The following is a 27,295-nucleotide window of genomic DNA, read 5'->3' as shown; positions in this document are numbered from 1 at the left end:
CTCCATCAGCAGTCATTTTATATATAAAAAGAGAGGGTGACTATGTAATAAAAGAGGGCACTGCTAATAACAAAATTAACAAGAATACACTATGTAAGAGACAGCACTGTACATAACTGCAGAGGAAGCTATATAATAAGGGACGGCACCATATATAACTAGAGAGGATGGTACGTAATAAGGGATGGTGTTATACATAATAAAAGAGGAAACTATGTAACTAAGGATGGTGTTATGCAGAATTAGTGAGTACACTATATGCTAAAGGACTGTGTTATACATAAGTATGTATACTATATGCTAAGGGACTGTGTTAGACATAATAAGTGAGTACACTATATACTAAGGGACTGTGTTAGACATAATAAGCGATAATAATGTCTTCCTACACCTCTCCCTTTTCCTAAGTCCATTATAAGTCCCCCTTCCTCCCATCCCAATCCCCTACACCCCTCATTGTCCTCCTCTCCCCGCATCCCATTATTGTCATCTCCCCTGCCCCATCATTGCCCTCTTTCCCACCTCCATCATTGCCTTCTCCCCACCACTATCATTGCTTTCTCCCCTGCACCCCATCATTGCCCTTTCCACCACCTCCATCATTGCCTTCTCCTCCACCACCCCCATCATTTCCTCCTTCCCCATCACTCCCATCATTATCTTTTCCACTACCACCATCATTGCCTTCTCCCCCACCCTATAATTGCCCTTTCCACCACTTCCATCATTTCCTCTTCCCCCACCATCCCCATCATTGCCATCTCCATCACCCCCATCATGGCCTTCTCCTTTATCACCCCCATCATGGCCTTCTCACCATCACCTCCATCATGGCCTTCTCCCCATCACCTCCATCATGGCCTTCTCCCCATCATCTCCATCATGGCCTTCTCCCCATCACCTCCATCATGGTCTTTTCCCCATCACCTCCATCATGGCCTTTTCCCCATCACCTCCATCATGGCCTTTTCCCCATCACCTCCATCATGGCCTTCTCCCCATCATCCCATCATGGCCTTCTCCACCTACACACAAACACATACACATTGATCCACACACACTCATACACATGACACATACAGTACATACATACATACATACACACACACATCCACTCCACACACATACTACATACTACATCATTGCCTTCTCCCCATCACTCCCATCATCATACTACATACATACACACACATACACAGTCACACGCACACACACAAAGCAGCAGTGACAGGCAAGACAGTATCTCACATGTCCGCTCCGCAGCATCACCGCCTCCGCCCTCTGGCTGCTTCCTGTGTCTCTGGCACAGTGGCCGCGCCGCTGAATGATGATGCCATTCAGCGGCGCTGCTCTCTGTGTCAGAGAGACACAGGAAGCGCTGGTGCTGGGCAGGAAGGATCCATGCAGCTCCGCTCCTGCTGTTTTCTCTTGCAGGCAGCGGAGCTGTTGGGATCTCTCCCTGCCCGCCGCTACAAATGAGGGCAATCGGGCCAAGAGCCCCCCGGAGCCTCGGGCCCAGAGAAACCGGACAGATTGCCCTCATCATTAGTCACCCTGCAGGGGCCCCCTGGAGCCTCTGGGCTCCGGTGCAACGCACCGGTTGAACCGGCGGTATGTCCGCCCATGCCCGCTCTAGCTACTGTGGTGTGTACTCCTGTATCCTGCGGAGCACACTCAGCTCACTTATCTTTTGCAGCTCTACAGTTTCAGAGTGCCATTGGAACACCGCACATGTTAATTAGTCTCTGCAGCTACCTCCAGTTTTATCTTTTTCGGTGAGTGTCCACTCTTCTCAGTGAAATTTTGTTTGCTATATAATTTGTGCGCACCAATGTGTGTGTGTGTATAATATAGAATATATATATATATATATATATATATATATAATTTTTTTTATCTTAGACCTATGCTCTATTCTTGGTGGTTCTGTGGTTTCCCATTACAAAAGCTACTGGCAGTAAGACTTGACTTCATTATCTTTGCACTGTATTTATCTTTATATCATTGTTGAACTGTTGTCATACTTTTCAGGTTGGGTTTATGACCCAAGTTTGCCTCAACTATTTTCAGCCTTTTTTGAGTCCTTTAGCGCAGGTCAATATATACGTTTTGCTAAGTACTATGTGTCACTTTGTTGAAGCGTTACAGAGTTATTACCTTATAAAGTGACAGTGGTCAGAATTGTATAAATTTACCTGGTCATTAACGTGCAATCCACCTTTGGAGGTAAAGGAGTTAATATATACGTAATTTTTTTTGCCTAACTATTCACAATAACAGTAGTTTTGACCAGGGGTGCCCAAACTTTTATATGCCACTTTATCTTGGATTCTAGTTATATTGGCAACCCTTACTACAGCAGTAATCAAGTTTCTATATGACATCTAATAATCAGAGGCCAGGACGACAAAAAAAGACCAGGCAAAAGTTGAGTACCGTATGTATTCGCGTATAAGCTGAGATTTTCAGCCCATTTTTTTGGGCTGAAAGTCCCCCTCTCGGCTTATACGTGATTCATATATGCCAGGAGATCGGAGCTGGGGTGTGAGATCATACTTATTCCCCGGCACACCTCTGTAGCCTCTCTTCTCCCATGGTCTCAGGTGCCTTCCTTCAGCGGTCACATGGTAACGCTGATTAAAGTCATGAATATACGTATATTCATGACTTTAATGAGCAGTACCACGTGACCATTGAAGGAAGGAATAGCTGCCGGAGAGAAGCAGGGGGGCTGTAGAGACTGTGCCAGTAGGGGGTGAGTATATTCAATATTCACCTGTCCCTGGTCCACCGCTGCACACCGCTCTGTCTGCCGAGTCCTGTGAAAGTGATATTCAGGCAGCAGAGGGCACGATGACGTAGTTAACACCACTGACAGGGGACCCGGAAGACAGAGCGGCAGCAGTGGACCAGGGACAAGTGAATATCTCAAGTGCCCCGCCCTGAGCCAGCGGCAACACCGGCACCTGTCCTCCATAGCGCGCTGGTGTCCCGCCTGCTCAGGACACCGGCACCTGGCCCCCTTCCACGAGACGTGAGTATGTCATTTTTTTATTTCCAGCAGCAGCGGCAGCAGCATATGGGGCCTATTCTATAGAGCATCTTATGGGGGCATAATCTATGGAGCAGCATATGGGGGCATAATCTATGGAGCATCTTATGGGGGCATAATCTATGGAGCATTTTATGGGGGCATAATCTATGGAGCATCTTTTGAGGCATAATCTATAGAGCATTTTATGGGGCATAATCTATGGAACATTTTATGGGGGCAGCATATCGGGGCATAATCTATGGAGTATTTTATGGAGGCATAATCTATGGAGCATTTTATGGGGCATAATCTATGGATCATTTTATGGGGCATAATCTATGGAGCATTTTATGGGGCATAATCTATGGAGCATCTTATGGGGGCAGCATATGGGGGCATAATCTATGGAGCATTTTAGGGGGCATAATCTATAGAGCATCTTATGGGGCATAATCTATGGAACATCTTATGGGGGCATAATCTATAGAGCATCTTATGGTGGCATAATCTATGGAGCATCTTATGGGGCATAATCTATGGAGCAGCATATGGGGCATAATCTATGAAGCATTTTATGGGGGCAGCAAATGGGGGCATAATCTATGGAGCATCTTGTGGTGCATAATCTATGGAGCATCTTATGGGGGCAGCATATGGGGACATAATCAATGGAGCATTTTAGGGGGGCATAATCTATGGGACATAATCTATGGCACATTTTATGGGGTAGCATATGGGGGCATAATCTATGGAGCATTATATGGGGCTCCTGATTCAATATGGATATTCAAAACCATTTAACCTACTGATGTCTCAATTAATTTTACTTTTATTGGTATCTATTTTTATTTTTGAAATTTACCAGTGGCTGCTGCATTTTCCACCCTAGGCTTATATGCGAGTCAATAAGTTTTCCCAGTTTTTGTGGCAAAATTGGGGGGGTCGGTTTATACTCGGGTTGGCTTATACACGAGTATATACGGTATATACTGTATATATGTGTGTGTGTGTGTGTGCGTGTATATATATATATATATATATATATGCTTATTATGCAAATTGTCTCTTCAGAGAGGAAGAGGACTACAACTCTAGTGCCACCTATTGGAGGTAGCAATCCTAAAAGTCAATGTTAACCTGAACAAGAACCACACCAGCAATATGGGTGCAAAACCTCCAGGCACATACCAGTCCTTTTTAAATATAAAATAAGATGGAGGCAGCTCTCCTTTTTGCGTAGAAAAATATGCTATTTAATAGCACATGAGGCTGTTTTGGCTCTAAGGCCAGGGTCAGACTAGCGAGTGTGATGTGAGAAACTTGCGCGAGTATCTCGCATCAATACCCGGCACTGCTGCCGGCACTTGGGACCGGAGTGTGCAGTTGCATAGAAATACATGCAGCCGCACACTCCGGTCCGAGTGCCAGAGGCAGTGCCGGGTTTTGATGCGAGAGACTCGGGTGAGTTTCTCGCATTACACTCACAAGTGTGACCCTGGCGTAAGAGTGAGCCTTCTTCAAGCAGTTTACAAGTGCATATGCAGAGTATTTAAGGTATACAATTCATCAGAAGTATTTAAAACCAATTATGAAAATATGAACATATCAAAATTGTTCAAAGATGATATAAATACAAATAGTAAAAATAAATGACAGTGACAATAATATAAAGTGCGTATAATTTTATAACACAAATTTGATATCTCAATTGATCAACTGTACACAGCTGTGGAGAATTAATAATCATGATTCACCCTACTCATACTTCATTTAAGTTGTAAAAAATAACCTCAAAGAGGAAAAAAGAATCACATCGCACCGCACATGCTCGTTCTCGCTTTGAATCCCATATCACTATCATAGAAAGGCAAAAAAAAAGCAGCAGTGTTAGCTCCTACAAATGATGCCACATAATGGGCATTTCTTGGTGCATGGAGTATTGATATATGGACATTCAAGCGCCATCTTAAATAAGAGAAACAAAGGAAACATTTTAAAGATACATATATTATAAAGCTCAATCTTATAAATTCATTTTCAGAGTAAAATGACTCCTTTATATTCTATTAGTTATATGGACAGCAGGTTTGAACTTCTGGATAATTCTGCTTATATTGTTAGATTAAGATAGGCTATGGACATACACCACATGGTACAGGAGCGCCCCCCCCCCAAATGAGCTGGGACTGGCAAACTGTTGACTAAGGAACAGTGGGAGATATGTTTCTCCATGGAACACAATTCTCAACCGCCATCACCAATTGGATAAAGTATCCGTAATCCATCTTTTTTCATAAAGCATTACTGACTAAATAAATAATTTTTACCTTGGACTTAGTTCATCCAAAATTATTCTACTGAGCCAATATGTGAAAACAAGCAAAAAAAAAATGGAAAAACCTTTACATAGAGAAAAAAACATTTTTATGTGAAAAAAGGGATCCACAAGACATGCAAATATAAACATCCCTGAATCTTCGTTAATGGAATGAGTATTGTATCCTAGAAATCTCCACAGTTGTGATGCGATCTAGAAAAATGCAAGAATAAAAATAATTAAAACCTAATTACTATATCACAGAGGAAAGAACATTCATGTTGGCAACCAAGGGCAAACAGGGTTACTTATAAAGTGACCCCCAATTTGAATTCTATTTAGAGTCCGTGAGGCTTTAATGTATTCAGTTTTCTAATCCATTACAATTCTTTTATTTTTAACATCCTAGTATTATCACCACCTCTCCTTAAAGTAGGTACGTGATCAATTATTCTAAACTTAATTTTTTTTTCTGAGTATCCAAATTCAAAATGTTCAGACACTTGCAGATACAACATCTTTTTTGCGTATCATGTATCTCATGGATATTGCAAAAGGTAAATCACATACTCGGATGAACAAGTTAAATAATGATTAATGGTGAAAACTTTCTTGGAGACAGGGTGCTGAGCCGAATCACCCTTCAACATATTCCTACAATTGATACAACTAAGATAAGGATAGCAGCCAGTTCTGTTTACCAGTAAGAAACGATTGAGTAATAATTTTACAGGAACCTATATCTGGGCAAACCAACTTGTCCTTAATGTTTTTAGTCATTTTATACAAGATTAATGGTAGAGATTTAAATTCTTCTACCTCAGGTACTTATTTTCCTAACACGGACCAAAGCGGTTTTACTACATTGGCTACACGATTACTTTCCTCACTGTATATAGTAACTAATTGCATCCTTTTCAGGGAACTATTTTTATTGGTCCCATTATTGAAAAGGGTTCCAACCCATTAACTTTCTCCATCCTTTGAGAAAAATATATATATATATAGTGACAAAGTCACTGGTATAGTGGTGGAAGGATGTGAATTTTAAGTTAAGTTCCATAATGGGCTGGTTTTTATGTGGATATCCATAGAGCGGGTGGGAGAGTGTCCACCTTAGCTTAACCTGCAGAGCTGGCACTACCATGTGCTGACAGGACCTGTGTGATGTCACAGTCATGTGTTCAGTCACATGATTTGAAGAGTCACATGTTCTGGGGTTTAAATAACTTTAATCCAGAGGCAGTCATTGGTCAGCAGGTCTGGAGAGAGGACTCTAGTGGTTTGTGTCCTGGGGAGGAATGATAATGAGAATAACTGGGAAAAACTGGGATATTTGTAGAAAAATTCTTCCCATTTTTTTTTAAACTGACCAATTGGGATTACAGAAAATGGGGTGCCAAGGCGAACTGGAAAAAAAACAGAAATAACCAGCTTGTGTGACCACAGCTTACCCAAGTGACCTTTTGACCCCAAGAAAGAACACAACTAGAAGTCACATTTTACATAAATTTATATACAGTATATCTTGAATTTGGGCTGCTTGTTACCGGCCACTGTTGCATAGCAGGCCTATGTAGTCTTTATCAAGTATTTTCCATCACCTGGATCTGGACCTTTTTTCTGATAACCCTTCACATTACTGCTTCTTGATTGTATTATATGATTGTATTATACTAAATATATACTGTATGTGTGTATATACAGTATGTGTGTGTGTGTGTGTGTATATATTTTTCCGACCATAAGATGCACTTTTTTCCCCCAAAATTTTGGGGGAAAGTGGGGGGTGCGTCTTATGGTCGCAATACACGGTACTAACCTGGTGGCTGGTGGCAGCGGGCGGGGCTCTGTGGTGCGGTGGTGGCAGCGGGCGGCGCTCTGCGGTGCGGTGGTGGCAGCGGGCTGTGCTCCGGTGCAGGGGCGGCAGCTCCACCGGCATTTCTTCGCAGCCCGGAGGCCCCCGCACTTCCCTTGCTGGCCGCCGCCATGTTGCGGTGGCCTCCGGGAGCATGAACACTGGGAATATGGCCGCGGGTCCGGGGACGGCGCATGCAGCTTCAGATCTCGTCCCGAGATCTCGGAGGACGAGATCTCATTGCCGAGATTTGAATCTTGTCCCCCGAGATCTCGGGACGAGATCTGATCCTGTGCATGCGCTGTCCCCGGACCGGCGGCCATCTTTCCGGCATCCATGCTCCCGGAGGCCACCGCAACATGGCGGCGGCCAGCAAGGGAAGTGCAGGGGCCTCCGGGCTGCAAAGAAATGCCGGCGGAGCCGCCGCCCCTGCACCGGAGCACAGCCCGCTGCCACCACCGCACCGCAGAGCGCCGCCCGCTGCCACCACTGCAGAGCCCACCTACCCCAGCCCCAGCACAGCTGCCCCTGCCTCAGCACAGCTGCCCCTGCCCCAGCACAGCTGCCCCTGCCCCAGCACAGCTGCCCCTGCCTCAGCACTGCTGCCCCTGCCCCAGCACTGCTTTCCCTGCCCCAGCACAGCTGCCCCTGCCCCAGCACAGCTGCCGCTGCCCCTGCCCCAGCACAGCTGCCCCTGCCCCAGCACTGCTGCCCCTGCCCCAGCACAGCTGCCCCGCCTCAGCACAGCTGCCCCAGCCCCAGCACAGCTGCCCCTACCCCAGCGCAGCTGCCCCAGCACAACCAACCTGCCCCAGCACAGAGCCACCACCGCACGAGCCTGGACCACTGAATGACCCCTGTGACTACTTCTCCACCTGTGCCGGATCACTTCCCAGGTAAGCTGAATTTGGACAGTAAGATGGACCCCCATTTGACACATTATTTTTTTTCCCCTATTTTCCTACTGAAAATTGGGGTGCGTCTTATGGTCCGATGCGTCTTATAGTCCGAAAAATACGGTATATATATATATATATATATATATATATATATATATACACATAATGTGTTTGCGTGTTTTATTTACATCCAACGTCCTACATTCTCTTCTGTGACCACAGATTCGGTGTTCTCTTTTGGCTTTCAGTGCTATTCCGAATTGTGTGCAATTCAGTCCTCCAGCACAGATACACCACCTTTTTGTACACATCAATGTATTTGCTGATTTCTAACTGGTGTATATAATTTGCTGCGTTCAGTTTGCATTAGTTCAAGTTTATAATTTTGTATGGTGCCCAACAAATGGTCTAAATATCCAAATGGCCCCATGCAGAAAAAATGTTTCCCATTCTTGTCTTAGATAGATAATAAGTTTAAGGCGAGGTGCAGACAATTATATTCTCTCATCTGAGACAATCAGGTCGATTATGCAAATCGTACTCTAATAAATGTTCTTTGATCATAGTGTGATCTGATTCTCTTGCATGAAGAGAATATGTCAATTCTTATGGAAATAATTTATGGACTTCCATGCGCTGCTTGACAAAATACAGAATCCCACTTATGGTGAAAGAGTAATCATTTATTCCCAACGCGTTTCGAAGTAAGGACTACTTCTTCCTCAGGGGATGAGGAAGAAGTAGTCCTTACTTCGAAATGTGTTGGGCATAAATGATTAATCTTTCACCGTAAGTGGGATTCTGTATTTTGTCAAGCAGCGCATGGAAGTCCATAAATTATTTCCATAAGAATTGATGCAGCGGTCACTCGGTTTGACCTTTGGATGTGCAGCAGCTGACCATGAATTCTATGTGCTTGATCTCTCCTACAAATAGGTGAGTGAATTTCTTTTAATCTTTTAATATTAACTTGGATAAGACCCTATTGCGCTTTTCTATTCCTTTAGTATATTGCAATGAAGAGAATATGGTGAAATATGGTGAAAAAATTCTCCTCCTCCTCCATTCTGTCAGTTTATGGAAATCAGACTTGTACTCCGCCCCATAGCATAACATTGGTTGTCAGATCTTACTCGGACCATTAATATGGCCGTTTGCACAAGCCCTAACACTCTAACATTAAATTTACCGTAATCTACTGAGGGTTGTGAGGTTTTGAGACTTGTTTAAATGGGTTATATTAATCGGATGTTGATGAAACTTATGGATAATGGCTCCTAAGTCTTTGCCAGTAGAACAAATTTTACATGTTTGTGTTTTTTTGGCTCTATAAAATTAATTAAAAAAATCAATTATTTTTAGCCTATTTTAATTTTGTTTTGATACATTATTGATTTATTTGTTTTATTTTCGGATACAATCATGGTGAGTTTACATATTGTTTGATAGTAATGCATGGGGTTACTGTGTGTGTTTTTTCTTTTTGTGAACAGTGTTTGTTTTTTTCATGATCAAAAAGTTAGCCAATTTATAACTTGAATCCCCTGAGCTCAAGGTTCCTAACATGTGTAACCTACAGTATTCTCACTTTGCCAGAGTGATATGCGCTCAGACACTGATTTACTCCCTTCTTATACTTCATAAGTAAAAAAAATTGAGAAACAAAAATGAAAACTCTGCTAATGTAATTAGAGCTGATAACATGATATATCCAATAATAAAATGAGCTTATTTACTTGTAAGAGTTAGCATTTTCCAATAGCTTATCATCTTAAGTTAATACACTCCATCAAGCATTTGAACAATTCCAGAGATGCGCCATGGTATTCCAGCTTGTAAAAATGTGCTAAAAAAGCTACTGAAGTTTTGTTTGTGAGAACCATGTTCTGATATAATGCGTCTGAATTATGTATCATTTCAGAGTTAGAATATTAAATTGATTGCACCAACTGTTGAAGAACTTCGGTGTGGACTATCCATGCGCACATGAGCAGGTGTGTTCTCTTGATCATCTTGTAGATTCTCTGCCCTCTTGTTCATCTAATCTTAGCACTTGTATGTGCATGGATAGTTCACACCGAAGTTCTGATTGCAGTTTGGATGCTTGTTGTAACCGTCATTGCAGTTTGGATTTTTTTCTTCACAGTTGTGATTATAATTATTATGAAACTTTAAAAACTTTAAATGTACGTTATTGATATTCAAATGGATAAATATTATAATGAAAATAATTTGATGTGCCATTTTTCACATAATGATTTTATAGAGGAACAGCAAGAAGACATCTTTCCCCTCATTGTGACTGCCTTCCCATCATTGTTGCTGCTGATGTTGATTTTATGTGTATATCCTGAGGAAATCAGATTATCTCCTTACAAGCATCTATTCTTTTATCTTGGAGATGAACCTTTTATAAGCAGCTGTGTCCTCCTCCTTTGTTTGGGTACAAAATACAAAAGGGACATCTTATTACAAGGCTGAATGAAAACAATATTCTGTATGTAGCAGAAAAATTAATCTGTAGTCCTTGAATCTTAACCGTATCGGAGAACAAGCCTACATTCACCAATTATATACCATATAGAATCTGCTCCCATCCCATTGCAGTTTGATTCTGTCAGGAGAAAAAAATTTTACCAAATTTTGAGTGTGCTAAAATTAAATTAAAACCTGCACCATTGTAATACCAAGAAAAATAATCTGGCTTGTTTATTAGATGTATATGAGAAAAGTCTTAGATTTTAATCTAATCTGTTTGTATTTGCATTTTGCTTTAAACAGTTAGTTCCTCACCTCCCCAAAGCCTAAAGCCCCCTGTTACACACTGCGATATCGCTAGCAATATCGCTGTAAAGTCACCGACTTTGTGACGTTGCAGCGATATTGCTAGCGATATCGCTGCATGTGATACTTACCTCCGACCGGCTCCCCCGCTGGTTATCGCTGATCGCGCGAGAAGCTCCTGGACCATTCTTCGTCGGCCACTTCCTACGGCACTTCCTGTGGCGCCGATGAGTGACGCGTGGAGCCGGGTGGGAGGACGCAGCATCGCCCCGTCTGACAGGTAAGTAGCGATCCCCGACCCCAGCGATGTAGCTAGTGAGATCTGCCTGTGTGGCAGCTCACTAGCGACCACTTAGCGATGCACCAGCGATCCTGACCGGGTCACATCGCTGGTCGGGATCGCTGGTGCATCGCTAGGTGTAACGGTACCCTTATGCCTTCAAAAAAGCATACTTATTGCCGAGTCCTTGATAGTAAGCCATCTCCAAACATGCTTCTGGCTGCATGACGAGTTCAGAGGTGTAGCTAGTCAGGTGCAGGAGTAGCTATCACATTTATTCCCTGGTGTCTGATGAGATTATAGGCTAAATAAAAAGACAATAGCAAAATAAATGGCACATAAGTGAGTGGAATGTCCAGTTACAGACTTTTCAATTGCAACCTAGGACATATGCATCCAGAGGAGCCTTCCTTCTATGCTCCATCTTCCTTTAGGTTAGACTCATTGAGACCTGTGATGTTTCATTGACAGATGCAGACAGGAGGAGAGCATTTTGAGAAGTTTAATACAAAATGCAAAAGCGCAATAGAGTCTTATCCAAGTGGTAAAAGAGAATAAATAGGTAGTTATGCTCACCTTGTTGGGTAGTGTGTGACAAAACCACTGAAATCTGCAAATGAATACGTGGATTTCATCCGTGCTGCCCAAATGATAAGATTCCAGAAGGTTATTTAAAGTTTGACAGTGGTTTTACAAGTTTCAAGGTTTTTTGCAACCTCTTCTTCAGGAAATACCACATGAAACCTACATAGGGGGAGCATTAAGTTCCCACAGATTTAAAAAAATCTCCTGGTTTAGTCTCCTTCATGCGTGTTGCCTGTAGCAGTAGGCCTCCAACACCATCAGTCCTCCACTTCCTTGGACTAAGCCACCCATGTTACTATCCTTAAATTTTTCTGACAATGATAGTCTACAAAACTGATATTTGTGCCACCTGAGTGTGCCTCAGCAAGAAAGTAGGTAGGGGTGTTACATGTGGTATCTGGGCTCCCAGGAAAGGGGGCCTGCACCGATCCCTCACCCACCCCGTCTTACTGTGACATTCAATTGAAAGCTGTAAATGCTTTCCCAAACCCAGAAACCTCATGCCTGGCTGATTTCTGCAGATCCATGCTAAAATTTGTACTGTGGGTGAATTGAGGCCACTTTCCTGGTGTCTGTTCGACTAATTAATCGGCGAATATTGCCAATTTGGCGCTCATAATCCGAACCGAACATCGAAATATTAGCTCATCTCTATTGCGCACTCACTTTTCATTTGAGGAAGAAAATAAATAATTGAAAATGTAATTGAAATGTCAGAATATTGCTAAGTTTTCTGAAGTTTTTTTGCTGAAATTTATGAAACTATATGGTACAGCATAACAAACATAAATGACAACAGCAAAACAAATATAAGTTCTACCTAAGTATTCACACTGCAACATTACTTTACAAATTAACATCATATGTACCCTATAATATGCAAAGCTTGGACAGCCATGCTGTACTATATATGTAAAATATTTACAAAGTGACCTTAATCTTGCAGCTTAAGGTCAGGGCTGTACATGAAATTAATCATTATCACCCTTTATTCCCACAGTAAAATATTTGTCCTTCAGAAGCTTCATGTTCCTAAACTCTTTTAGTGTATACAGAAAACTCTGAAAATAACTGCAACTCGCTATCATAACACATCAAGTACCAAGAGGGCAAGAGATAGTGAAGTCAAACTTAATAGCTGCAAAAACATCAAGTCATCTGGAAAATAGGAAAGCTGTGTGCAAAGTATCTGCTGAATTCCACAACTTTGATGTCTTTGCTTTTCACTGTTCCCTTTTGTACATTTATTTATTGCTAGACACATGTATACATGGAAGTGGATGAGTGCAGACTTCACGCTTTATTAATTTTTATTGCTACATGATTTGTACAGTTTCCCAACAATTGTCTTGTGACATTAATAAAAAGAAAAAATGCTAAGATCTATAATGATGGATGGCCAAAAGATGATATTCATCAGCGGCATCCACCACAACCTGCCGGTAAATAAAAAATACAGTATATACAGTATATGTTGACTTCATATGCTTTTACATGGTAGACTATAGGTGAGAGATGGTGGATGTACAGCAATCTGTTGGACATACTGTATACACTTTGCTTAACATCTTTGACAGGGGCATGGGTGTACCCACCGAGGGGCAGGGGGGCAGCTGCCCCCCTAGAAGCAGGGGCACGCACCTATCATGATGAGGCCACCGACCGCTACCTATCTGAATAGGTAACAGTAACGGCTGCCTCAGGCAGTGCTGGCAGTAAGCAGAGGGCAGGGTGCCAGGGCAGCATGATGCATCGGCGAAGCGGAGGTCACCCGCAGCCGCTAGTAGGAGTTTTAATCCCGGCCTCAGTGTCTGCCGGCTGCTCTGCAATGCAGATCAGCATGGCGGGGATTGGAGTCAGTGATGACATCATCACTGAGTGCCCCGAGTCCTGCAGTGCGGTGCCAACACAAGCTGGGGAGACTGATGGAGCTGCTAGGAGGAGAAGACGAAGTAAAAAAAAAAATGTAAATACTTGTTAAATCAGACAGTGACATGATGGTAATGTGGGGAGCTATTGTACAGTATATGATGTGGGACTGGGAGCCCTATGGGGAGCTGTATGGGAGCCCTATGGGGGCGGTATATGAGATGGACTCCCATATCATATACAGCCCCCATAGGGCTCCCATATCATATACAGCCCCCTATAGGGTGATGGATTCCTCCCAGGAAAATGGCCGCCGGGAGGAAGCACATGCGCAGATAGAGATCTCGGCATTGAAATCTCCTGAGATTTCAGTGCCAAAATTTCCATCTGCGCATGCAAGGCGGCCATTTTCCCAGAAGGAATCCACTGCACACGCACAGGAAAGCATAGATGGAACGGCAGAGCCCCCCACGCAGCACGGGACAGATCGCGGCGGTGGCAAGCATCAGGGGACAGAGCGCGGCGGCGGCACCAGGGACAGAGCGCAGTGACAGCAACACCGGGGACATAGCACAGCGGCAGCATCGGACACCCGCAGCTGTGCGCTGCACATCAAAACACCACCTCATTCCAGCAGTAATGTTCCACTCCTGCCTCTTCCAGCAGCAACCCTGGGATCTCACTTCACTGCAGCCACCACCCCTGTCACAGGACAGAGGTCTGTCACAGGACAGTGATGTCCCACCTGGGACAATGTAATAAAGTTAAAAAAAAAAAGTGTTAAAATAATTTTTTTAAAAATCGCCAAATAAATTAGAAAAAAAAAAATATATTCCCCCAATAAATTAATTTTTTGGAAATAAAAAAACAATAAAAGTACACATATTTGGTATCGCTGCGTCCGGAACGACCCGCCCTATGAAACTGTCCCATTAGTTAACCCCTTTAGCAAACCCCTTAAAAAATAAAAATAAAAAACGAAGCAAAAAATAATGATTTAATATCATACCACCGAACAAAAAGTGCAATAACGCGTGATCAAAAAGACGAATATAAATATCCATGGTACTGCTGAAATGGCATCTTGTCCCGCAAAAAAAGAGCCACAACACAGCATCATCAGCAAAAAAATAAAAAAGGTATAGCTCACAGAATAAAGCGATGCAAAAATAATTATTTTTTATATAAAATAGTTTTCATTGCATAAAACCGACAAAACATAAAAAAAGACTTAAATGAGGTATCACTGTAACCGTACTGACCCGAAGAATAAAGCCACTTTATCAATTTTATTGCACGCGGAACGGTGTAAACGCACCCCCCAAAAGAAATTCATGAAACGCTGATTTTTGTTCATTCTGTGTCCCAAAAATCAGAATAAAAAGCGATCCAAAAATGTCACATGCATGAAAATGGTACCAATAAAAATGTCAACTCGTCCCGCAAAAAATAAGACCTCACATGACTCGGTGGGTCAAAATACGGAAAAATTATAGCTCTCAATATGTGGTGATGCAAAAACTATTTTTACAATAAAAAGCGTCTTTTAGCGTGCGACAGCTGCCAAACATAAAAACCGCCATAAATAGTAAATAAAACCCCCCATTATCACCCCCTTAGTTAGGGAAAAATAATAAAATTAAAAGAAAATGTATTTATTTCCATTCTCCCATTAGGGTTAGGGCTAGGGTTAGGGCTAGGGTTAGGGTTAGGGTTAGGGCTAGGGTTAGGGCTGAGATTAGGGTTAGGAGTGTGTTGGGGTTAGGGTTGGAGATACAATTGGGGGTTTGCACTGTTTGGACACATCAGGTGCTCTCCAAATGCAACATGGCGTCTGATCTCAATTCCAGCCAATTCTGCGTTGAAAAAGTCAAATGGTGCTCCTTTCCTTCCAAGCTCTGCCATGCGCCCAAACAGTGTTTTACCCCCACATATGGGGTATCAGCCTACTCAGGACAAATTGCAAAAAACTTTTTGGGTCACATTTCTCCTGTTACCCTTAGGAAAATCAAAAATTGGGGGCAAAAATATCATTTTTGTGGAAAAAAATGATCTTTTTATTTTCACGCCCGGGCGTCATAAACTTCTGTGAAGCACTTGGGGGTTCAAAGTGCCCACCACACATCTAGATAAGTTCTGTGGGGGGTCTATTTTCCAAAATGGGGTCAATTGTGGGGAGTTTCAATAGTTTACGTGCATCAGGGGCTCTCCAAGCGCACATGACACCCGCAGACCATTCCATCAGTCTGCATTCCAAAATGTCACTATTTCACTTCTGAGACCCGACGTGTGCCCATACAGTAGTTTTCTCCCACATATGGGGTATCAGCGTACTCAGGACAAATTGGACAACAACTTTTGGGGTCCAATTTCTCCTGTTACCCTTGGGAAAATAAAAAAATGGGGACTAAAAGATCATGTTTGTGGAAAAAATACGATTTTTTTATTTTCACGTCCGGTCGTTATAAACTTCTGTGAAGCACTGGGGGGTTCAAAGTGCTCACCACACAACTAGATAAGTTCCTTAGTGGGTCTAGTTTCCAAAATTTGGTCATTTGTGGGGGGTTTCCACTGTTTAGGTACATCAGGGGCTCTCCAAACGCGACATGGTGTCCGATCTCAATTCCAGCCAAAAACGTCAAATGGCGCTGCTTCCCTTCCGAGCTCTGCCATGCGCCCAAATAGTGGTTTACCCCCACATATGGGGTATCAGCGTACACAGGACAAATTGCACAATAACTCTTAGATTCCTGTTACCCTTGGAAAAATAAGAATTGAGGGAGAAAAGATTATTTTTGTGGAAAAAATATGATTTTTTAATTGTACCGCTGTACGTTAAAAACTTCTGTGAAGCCCTTGTGGGTTCAAAGTTCTCACCACAAATCTAGATAAGTTCCTTGGGGGGTCTAGTTTCCAAAATGAGGTCACTTGTGGGGGGGTTTCCACTGCTTAGGTACATCAGGGGCTCTCCAAACGTGACATGGCGTCCGATCAGAATTCCAGCCAATTTTGCATTGAAAAAGTCAAACGGCGCTCCTTCCCATCTGAGCTCAGGCATTCGCCGAAACAGTGGTTCCCCCCCACATATCAGGTATCAGCATACTCAGGACAAATTGCACAATAAATGTTGCAGTCCAATTTCTCCTGTTACCCTTGGTAAAATAAAAAAAATTGAACCTGAATTATTTTTTTTGTGAAAAAAAGTTAAATGTTCTTTTTTTTTAAATATTCAAAAAATTCCTGTGACGCACCTAAAGGGTTAGTAAACTTTTTGAATGTGGTTTTGAGCACCTTAATGGGTGCAGTTTTTAGAATGGTGTCACTTTTGGGTATTTTCTATCATATAGACCCCTCAAAGTGGCTTCAAATGTGATGTGGTCCATAAAAATAAAATGGTGTTGCAAAAATGAGAAATCGCTGGTCAATTTTTAACCCTTATAACTTCCTAACAAAAAAAATTTTGTTTCCAAAATTGTGCTGATGTAAAGTAAACATGTGGGAAATGTTACTTATCAAGTTTTTTGTGTGCCGTATCTCTGTGATTTAAGGGCATAAAAATTCAAAGTTGGAAAATTGTGCAATTTTCAAAATTTTTGCCAAATTTCTGTTTTTTTTCACAAATAAACACAGGTTATTTGAATGAAATTTTACAACTATCATGAAGTACAATATGTCGCGAGAAAACAATGTCAGAATCACCGGGATCCATGGAAGCGTTTCAGAGTTATTACCTCATAAAGGGGCAGTGGTCAGAATTGTAAAAAATGGCCCGGTCATTAACGTGCAAACCACCCTTGGGGCTTAAGGGGTTAAAAAAAAGTTTTTTTCCTATTTTTCTCCTCAAAATTTGGGGTGCATCTTATAATCCGGAGCATCTTATAAAGCAAGAAATACGGTACTTAAAAAATCACATGATATAGCGGAGAAAGTCGGGGCTGAGGTATCAGTACCACAAATTGCTTAAAAGCAAATACACACAAGTAATCCACCATCTGAAACTGCGATTGAATACTGGAGACAATCGTTGATCATCCCTTATCTTGACTCCCTAACTTTATCATTGCATGTTAGATTATCACACGAAAATACACCTGCTTTTGCCTTAGGCCTCTTTCACACTTCAGTTTTTTGCCATCAGTCAAAATCCGCCAAAAATTTGAAAATGGCGGATCCGCAAAAATGGAAACAAAACGGATTCAAACTGATGGAACGGATCCGTTTTGTTGAGGATCCGCCATACCGATTTACTGCGGATCCTCAACAAAACGGATCCGTTCCATCAGTTTGAATCCGTTTTTGTCATCCGTTGGATCCGTTTTTTGCGGATCCGTTTTTCCACACCTCCAAAATGGGATGCTCCCAAATATGATTCGCTCTTGGAAAATGCTCTCAAATGTGATTGGATGCTGGAAACTAGGGAGAAATATATCTAGGGTGTTGTGATACAATTTCTTTGAAAGGTTTTAGAGCTAGTGGCAGCGATGGAAGGAGTTAGTGCGAGTCTGGAAGGAGTTATTGCGAGTATTGACAGCTTCTGTGTGGAATTGGATCTTCACTTGAATCGGTTGGCAATTATTGCTATCGAGAGGGAGAAAAGAAGACTGCGAATCCTGCGTATGAGGAGACGGCGCCAGTGGATTCATCCCATTAATGCGCAGAGGTTCACCCGTGGCGTTTTTTCCACACTGTACCTGGAATTGAGGGAGAATCCGGACAAGTTCTTCAACTACGTGCGCATGCGGATGGAATTCTTTGAGATATTGGTGGATCGTGTTGGAGAACAAATCCGGAGAAGGGACACCTACATGCGGTTTTCTATATCACCGGCGGAGCGTTTGATGGTGACCCTTCGGTAAGTTATCTACCTTTTAAAATGTTTCAGATTCTGCAGGCTTTTATTGTTATGTTATGGCTTGTAGTTTGTATTAATTTTACTTTTTTTCCCTTTTTTTAAGATTCCTGGCAACTGGAGAATCCTTCACCTCCCTCCATTTCCAGTTCTGGATTGGGATTTCCACTATTGCTGGAATTGTACAACAGACCTGCCGGGCATTATGGGATTCTCTACAGGAGGAATACATCCCAGAGCCAACACAGGAGAGGTGGCTGGAGATTGCAGAGAAGTTTCAAGATATCTGCCAGTTTCCAAACTGCATCGGTGCCGTGGATGGCAAGCATATCAGGATTGTGAAACCCATGGGATCTGGTTCACAGTTTTACAACTATAAAAAATACTTTTCCATTGTGCTAATGGCCATTTCGGATGCAAACTGCAAATTCATTGCCGTGGACATTGGTGCATACGGTCGTTCTAACGACTCACAGGTATTCAAGAGTTCCACCATGGGCCGTCGCTTGTATGGAGACAATTTTAACTTCCCACCTCCAAGACCACTCCCTGGAACAACAGGCCCACCAATGCCTTTTGTGTGCGTTGGCGACGATGCTTTTCAACTTTCAAAACACCTACTGAAGCCATATGGTAGTCGTGGATTAACACACCAGAAAAGAATCTATAACTATCGGTTAACCAGAGCGCGCAGAGTGGTGGAGTGCGCGTTTGGAATTTTAACTGCAAAATGGAGAGTCCTGTTAACGGCCATGAAAATGAAAACAGAGACTGTGGATGAGGTGGTAAAGGCCTGTGTAATCCTGCACAATTTTGTCCTTTCAAAGGAACCAGTTTCCATCGATGACAATGTGTATGAAACCACCTTGTGGGATTATGAGCAGCAAACTTTTCGGAGTACTGGTTCAGTGGCAAGAATTAGGGATACCTTTGCAGATTATTTTGTTACACCAGAGGGACAAGTGGACTGGCAATATCACATGATATAATTTTCTTCTTACCAATTGTGAGTAATTTTTTTTTTTTTTTTTTATCTGAAATTTTACCAAGTGTTTGCTTTGCACAAGCATTGTGTTTTACCATGTGATTTGGTTAATTTTACACTTTGCAGTGTTAACAATTGTTGGGTACCAAGCGTAAAGTTATCCAAGTGTTGTGTACCAAGCGTAAAGTTACCAAGTGTTGTGTACCAAGCGTTTTACACTTTGAAATGTTCACAAGTGTTGGTTATCAAATGTTGTGCTACCAAGTGTTTTTTTGTACCTTGTACACCACCGGTGTACTGTGAAATATTACCCAGGGTTGTGTGTTGTGTTAACAAGTGTTGTGTTTACCTTTTACACCACTGGTGTAATTTGAATAAAGAAGCAAAAAATAAACATCACAATAAAGTTTTTTGAAAAAAAAACAGTTTATTTCTGACAATTTGTATTAACTGTATTTTTTTTTTAATTTTTTTTCTTAACTTTTTTTGTAACTTTTTTGGTATTACCTTTTTGGTAACTTTTTTTTGGTATAATATTACCTTTTTTAATTTTTTTTGGTATATTACTTTTTTAATTTTTTTTTGGTATATTACAACAGAAAAATTACAAACTATGATACTGTTGGGTGGAGATAGTATTGGAGGGGGGGTTAACAGGGTTGACCACATCGAGGGGGGGGGTAGGGGACTGGGGAGGGAGTTGGTGAGGACCAGAAGTGGAAGGGGGGTTTAACACATGTGGTTGGGACGGGAGTGGATGGACAGACGAGGTTTGTGGGTACATTGAAGGTGTATGTGGGGGTGGGTATGGCGAGGGCATTGGGGTATAATGCAATGGGGAAGGTAGGTACTGGGAAGAATGGAATGGGGAACTAGAGAAAGGAGAGGGAGTGGTAGGAGGAGGGACGGCTGTGTGATTGATGGTGGTGGAAGGATGGACGGGGGGAGGATGGACTGTGGAAGGATAGACAGGGGGAGGATGGACTGTGGAAGGATAGACAGGGGGAGGAAGAGATGCTTCAGCAAGCACTTCCACTAGAGCATTCTGACAGGCTTGCATCACACGCATCTGCTGGTGAGTACTTAAACCTTCCATTTGCCGGACAACAGATTGAAAAAAGGTATGTCTCGGTGTCTGGTTTGATTCTAAACTCATCTGTTCCATGTATCTTCTGAGTTCCATGATACTTTGATTGATCATGGTCAACCCAGAAGATAACCGTTGTCCATAAGTGTGGAAACCGTGTTGAACAGTTGAGTTTAGACTCAAACAGTCAGACAAGGTCATCCTTTCCTGACTCCTCAGACGCTGCCGGCCAGAACCAAAAGTTGGTCGAGATGTTGCGGCAGTGTCTGAGGGGTGGGGAACAGGGAACAAGTCGTCACCAGCAGCTTCATGTGATGAAGTCTGCCCTGCTGCTCCAGTGCTGGTGGAGGGGATAGAGGGATCAGACAAGAGGGTAGGTACAGAGGGGTCGGATACCTCGATGTGGTCACCGGGGGCGGTCTCACTAGGGATCACTCCAGAGGGACGCAACTCTGATGCAGACTCCCGAGTGCTGCAGATGGTGCTAAAAAAAAAAAAAGAAGAAAAAAATGTATATTAAAAATATTGATATTTAATTTAAGTCTGCTGAAAAAAAAATTGGTTAAACATTTCTACTACAGGAATTGTTTGGGGAATATTTACCTTCTGCACGCCATTGTAGATCGCAGGAACGCCAGGGCTTGGTAGTTTTTGTACTGGGGTCCCCGGCGTCCTCCCGACGATCCACTCGGGGTCTGAATCTCTTTGTTGTAGTCCCTCTTGAAGCGATCCCGGAGCGACCGCCACCGTGTGATAACCCTGTCACCTGTGAAGCAAAAAAAAAAAAAAAAAGGTTTAGTATTCAACACTTCACATGCTGGAAATATAAGTTACTGAAGTTGTAATACTTACGCACAAAATCCCTGGCCCTCGCATTGAGTTCCTCCCAGTTGTCAATAACTGAAGAACAGACTTCATCCCAGAGCCGTCGTGTGGTTGGTTGGTCGGCATGAAGACGGTTTGCCATGTTCCACAGCGGCTCCCGGATTTCCACCTCATGGATGAGGTCATCACTATCAATAATGACACCCTCCTCCTGATGTCTGCGGGGAGCACGCTGTGAAACCTGTGAAGATAAAAAACAAAACAAAAAGCAAAAAATTACATTATATTCAAACACATGATGTTCATTTAAACAATTATCAAAATAGGGTTACTTACCGTTTGCCGACCACCAGAGGCATCACCTTGACGACCCTGGGATGTCCTGGGAGTCACTCTAGTGCGGGCACCGGATTCTGAAGACTGTGGGAAAAAAAAATGTTTGGATGGATGCAGTTATGGTGTGCACTGTGATGAATGTTTGTGTTGGGTGTAGCATTATGTATCTGTGTATGTGCTAAACTTACAATCTGCGCACCCCCTCCGTGTGTCTCTCCACCCTGCACGTCTCCTCCTGGAAGCTCCTCTGAATCAGCTTCCTGTTAAAACATAATAGGATAGTGTTTTTAACCACAAAAAAATTATTTTAAATAAAAAATAAACAAAATTTTTTTTACCTCAGCTCGCTGATGATGTGAGGGGGAGCTTTCAGGAGAAGACATTACGGCTTGGGGCAGCTGTGTTGCTTCCTGAACTGATCTGCAAGTATAAACACACTTGTTAAGCTACTATACAAAGTATCATAATAAGCTTTCAGGCTTTTATACTTACAGGGAAAATGTTTGGCTGGCAGTATCTGCTTCGGCCTGGCTGGCAGTCTCTGTTGCGGTCTGGCTGGGCCTCTCTGCTGCAGCCTGGCTGGCAGTCTCTGTTGCGGTCTGGCTGGGCCTCTCTGCTGCAGCCTGGCTGGCTCTCTCTGCTGCTACCCTGCTGGTAGTGCTTGAAGTGATCTGCAAGTATAAAGAGACTTGTTAAGCTACTATACAAAGGATCATAATAAGCTTTCAGGTCTTTATACTTACAGGGAAACTAATGGTTGCCTGTACGCCGCGGTGTGGCTGTTCCTCTCTGCTGCGGTCAGGGTTGTTTCTGCTGCGGTCTGACCGGTCATGTCTGCTGCGTTGATCCCTGCTGCGGTCTGAATCTCTGCTACGGTTGGGCTGGCCGTGTCTGCCGGTATGGTGGCGCTTCATTGTGTGAACTGAAAGAAAATGATATGAAAGTTTTAAAAAAAAAAAAAAAAAAAAAAACACCACATTTTGTATGTGTAATTCCCTGAAACTAATTATACGCAATTTTAAGTGTTTGCATGTCTACATTCCCTTATCTCAGAGTGTAACCAGTGATTGAAGGTGTCTAATATTTTGTGTAAACCTACTTTCTTTGTGTTTTGTAACTGAGTGTAACCAGTAATTGAAGGTATGTAATTGCTGTGTATACCAGTTTGCATTCCCTGAAACTCTCACCGAGAGTGTAACCAGTGATTAAAGGTCTCACCGTGTAACCAGTGATTGAAGGCGTGTAGTGTGTAATTGCTGTGTATACCAGTGTTTGCATTCCCTGAAACTCTCAACAGAGTATGTAACCAGTGATTGAAGGTGTTTAATTTCTGTGTATACCCACTGTGTTTGCATGGTTTTGAATTCCCTGAAACTCAGTTGTGTATACCCATTTTTTCATGGTATGTTGCAATCTCACTTTTAACCACACTTGTATACCAGAACACTTCAATTACCTTTATGGTAACTTAATTTTACCTTTTTTAAAATGATACAAAGTAGATTTTTTCAAAACAATTTATTTATTTTTTTTTTTATTATTTTTTTTTTTCCAAAAAATAGGAGCTACTCTGCTCTTTATTTTAAATACCACAATACATGAAAAATAAAAAAACGCAAACACGCATAACACACAGCCAGGCTACACACTCCAGGTGTCTTGCAGGTGGAAGATTTGCAGCGGAGTTTGAAATTCTATCAGTCAGGCTGGTGTTTGATGTCTGGTTCGGTTTCTTCAGTGTGGCTGTTGCCAGATGTCTGGGCACAAACCACATACAATACCATTTAGGCCGGTTTCACATTTGCACTTTATAGCGCAGCGATGGCCTGCACACGTCCGCCACAAATCCCCACCTACTACTGCACATGAATGCTTGCGATCTGCGCACCCTATCTTTATCATAGGGTGCACAGATGGTGCGCTGGCAGGATTTTACAGTGTGCTGCGCACTTTTGAAGGTGTGCCGTGCGCGCCAAAATGCAACATGCTGCGTTTGGCGCGCAAGGGCACACCTTCAAAAGTGCGCAGCACATGGTAAAATCCTGCCAGCGCACCATCTACGCACCCTATGATAAAGATAGGGTGCGCAGATCGCAAGCATTCATGTGCGCTAGTAGGCGGGGATTTGTGGCGGACGTGTGCAGGCCATCGCTGCGCTATAAAGTGCAAATGTGAAATCGGCCTAAATGGTATTGTATGTGGTGTTATTGGGCACAGACATCTACATTAAAACACCAGCCTGACTGATACAGTCAGGCTGGTGTTTGATGTAGATGTCTGGGCCCAATAACACCACATACAATACCATTTAGGCCGGTTTCACATTTGCACTTTATAGCGCAGCTATTTCCTGCACACGTCCGCCACTAATCCCCACCTACTAGCGCACATGAACGCTTGCAATCTACGCACCCCATACTAAAGATAGGGTGTGCAGATCGCAAGCGTCCATGTGTGCTAGTAGGCGGTGATGACCAGATGGGACGGGGATTAGTGGTGGACGTGTGCAGGTTATCCCTGCGCTATAAAGTGCAAATATGAAACCAGCCTTTACACCACACAATCACAGCAAGAAATACAATATTAAAGTTGTATGAAAATAACATGCAGTACACATGCAACAGAAAAAAAAAAAAAAATGCAACACACACACACACACACGCTCCAGGGGTCTTGCAGGTGGTAGACTTGCAGCTGTGCAGACAGGTTTTATAGCTCTAGTTGAATCTTCTGTCAGGCAGGCTGGAGTCTGATATCTTGCTTGGAGTATTCAATGTTGCTGGTGCCGGATTGTCTGGGCCCAATTACACCACATACAATACACCACTCAATCGCAGCAATCACAGCATAAAAAATACAATATAATTACAGTTGTATGAAAATAAAAAGCAGTACACATGCAACAGAAAAAAAAAAAAAAAATGGAAAGAAAAAAAAAAAAAAAAATGCACACACAGGCCACACACATACACACACACGCTCCAGGGGTCTTGCAGGTGGTAGACTTGCAGATGGGCAGACAGGTTTTATAGCTCTAGTTGAATCTTCTGTCAGGCAGGCTGGAGTCGGATATCTTGCTTGGAGTATTCAGTGTTGCTGGTGCCGGATTGTCTGGGCCCAATTACACCACATACAATACACCACTCAATCGCAGCAATCACAGCATAAAAAATACAATATAATTACAGTTGTATGAAAATAAAAAGCAGTACACATGCAACAGAAAAAAAAAAAAAAAATGGAAAGAAAAAAAAAAAAAAATGCACACACAGGCCACACACATACACACACACGCTCCAGGGGTCTTGCAGGTGGTAGACTTGCAGATGGGCAGACAGGTTTTATAGCTCTAGTTGAATCTTCTGTCAGGCAGGCTGGAGTCGGATATCTTGCTTGGAGTATTCAGTGTTGCTGGTGCCGGATTGTCTGGGCCCAATTACACCACATACCATACACCACTCAATCGCAGCAATCACAGCATAAAAAATACAATATAATTACAGTTGTATGAAAATAAAATGCAGTACACAAGCAACAGAAAAAAAAAATATAAAAAAAAAAAAAACAGACATGCAACACTCGCAGACCACACACACACACACACACACACACACACACACACACGCTACACACTTGCAGGCCATACACAGAAATGTCATAGGTATACTCACACTTGGTAAAGCTGGTACTGGCAGGCCTCTTGATAGCTGTGGCTGCAGGCTTGGTGGGTGTCTGGCAGGCTGGGTGGTCTGGCAGGCTTGGTGGCTGTCTTGCAGGCTTGGTGGCTGTCTTGCAGGCTTGGTGGTGGTCTGGCTGGCTTGCTGTCTGGCTGCTACTGCATGTCTGGGCCCAATTAGCCCATCTTATATAGTTTTGGGACTGTCTGGAAAAGTATCTTTTTTTCTGGGCATGCGCAGTGCGATTTTGCGGATCCTGCCGGCGGATTCCGCAAAATCGCGGATCCCGGCGGATCCGCCGCCCATAGGGCCCCATTCTACCGCATGGCTGATGACGGCGGATCCGCCGTCATCCGCCATTTTGAAAAAAAAACGTTACATTCTCCGTCCCCCTCAGACAGAATCCGCAAAGAATTTTGCAGATCCGCCGAATATCGGACGCAACGGACGACCATCCGTCAAAATCCGCCACTAATGTATCCCAATGGGGAAATTGGCGGATCCGCAACAAGAAAAAGCGGATCCGCCAATTTCAAATTTTGGCGGATTGTGACTGATGGCAAAAAACTGAAGTGTGAAAGAGGCTTTATCCTATCTTCATCCTTCATACATGCTAAATATGGCTTCAAAAGATTTGGAAAAAAATGCAAAGTCTTTCATGGAGTTTTATGGGTTGGGTGATATCTCTGCGGAATTAGATTTGTGGTATAATCTGTGGAAAAAGAAGGATTTAGCAGAAGACAAATTAACCCCTTAACCCCCAATGGTGGTTTGCACTTTCATGACCGGTCAATTTTTACAATTCTGACCACTGTTCCTTTATGAGGTAATAACTCTGAAACGCTTCCATGGATCCCACTGATTCTGACATTGTTTTCTTGTGGAAAATTTCATTCAAATAACTTGCGTTTATTGTGAAAAAAACAGAAATTTGGCGAAAATTTCACAATTTTCCAACTTTGAATTTTTATGCCCTTAAATCAGAGATATGGCACACAAAAAACTTAATAAATAACATTTCACATATGTTTACTTTACATCAGCACAATTTTGAAACCAAAATTTTTTTTGTTAGGAAATTATAAGGGTTAAAAGTTGACCAGCGATTTCTCATTTTTGCAACACCATTTTATTTTTACGGACCACATCACATTTGAAGTCACTTTGAGGGGTCTATATGATAGAAAATACCCAAAAGTGACACTATTCTAAAACTGCACCCCTCAAGGTGCTCAAAACCATATTCAATAAGTTTATTAACCCTTTAGGTGCGTCACAGGAATTTTTTGAATGTTTAAAAAAAGAAAGTTTAACTTTTTTTCACAAGCAAATTACTTCAGGTCCAATTTTTTTTTATTTTACCAAGGGTAACAGGGGAAATTGGACTGCAAAAGTTATTGTGCAATTTGTCCTGAGTACACTGATACCTGATATGTGGGGGAAACCACTGTTTCGGCGCATTGCAGAGCTCAGAAGGGAAGGAGCGCCTTTTGACTTATTCAATGCAAAATTGGCTGGAATTCAGATCGGGTGCCATGTCATGTTTGGCGAGCCCCTGATGTACCTAAACAGTAGAAACCCCCCACAAGTAACCCCATTTTGGAAACTAGACCCCCCCAAGGAACTTATCTAGATATGTGGTGAGAACTTTGAACCCACAAGGGCTTTACAGAAGTTTATAATGTACAGCCGTACAATTAAAAAATCATATTTTTTCTCAAAAATGATCTTTTCACCCTCAATTTTTATTTTTCCAAGGCTAACAGGACCCAAAAGTTATTGTGCAATTTGTCCTGAGTACGCTGATACCCCATATTTGGGAGTAAACCACTATTTGGGCGCATGGCAGAGCTCAGAAGGGAAGCAGCGCTATTTTACTTTTTTTTGGCTGGAATTGGGATTGGACGCCA

General features: G+C 42.6%; 2 protein-coding genes across 2 annotated transcripts in view; one reads left to right on the top strand and one right to left on the bottom strand.

The window, feature by feature from the left end:
- GALR1 (galanin receptor 1) overlaps nt 1-27,295 on the top strand; it is a 652,342-nt gene that overhangs the window by 91,798 nt on the left and 533,249 nt on the right. The gene's annotated exons all lie outside the window — the stretch shown is intronic.
- On the bottom strand, nt 21,816-25,741 carry LOC141082521 (uncharacterized). The gene is made up of 4 exons (XM_073566429.1): nt 25,380-25,741; nt 22,452-22,630; nt 22,201-22,379; nt 21,816-22,128 (listed from the first exon to the last, which is right to left on the bottom strand). The coding sequence occupies exons 1-4, from the start codon at nt 25,699-25,701 to the stop codon at nt 22,011-22,013; spliced, it is 798 nt and encodes a 265-aa protein (XP_073422530.1). The 5' UTR covers nt 25,702-25,741; the 3' UTR covers nt 21,816-22,010.

This window comes from Dendrobates tinctorius, unplaced genomic scaffold, assembly GCF_039654945.1.
Source record: "Dendrobates tinctorius isolate UK_male_01 unplaced genomic scaffold, ASM3965494v1 ptg000004l, whole genome shotgun sequence".
Taxonomy (NCBI): domain Eukaryota; kingdom Metazoa; phylum Chordata; class Amphibia; order Anura; family Dendrobatidae; genus Dendrobates; species Dendrobates tinctorius.
The sequence above is the reverse complement of the archived record's forward strand: the minus strand, read 5'-3'. Positions and strand labels throughout refer to the sequence as shown.

Excerpts from the sequence above, each read along its gene's own strand:
- LOC141082521 (XM_073566429.1), bottom strand. The coding sequence starts at position 25,701 with ATGGGGCCCTATGGGCGGCGGATCCGCCGGGATCCGCGATTTTGCGGA. Across the intron at positions 22,631-25,379 it reads CAGTACCAGCTTTACCAAGT|TTCACACAATGAAGCGCCAC; the intron begins GTGAGTATACCT and ends ATTTTCTTTCAG. Across the intron at positions 22,129-22,200 it reads GCCAGCCAAACATTTTCCCT|ATCAGTTCAGGAAGCAACAC; the intron begins GTAAGTATAAAA and ends TTATACTTGCAG.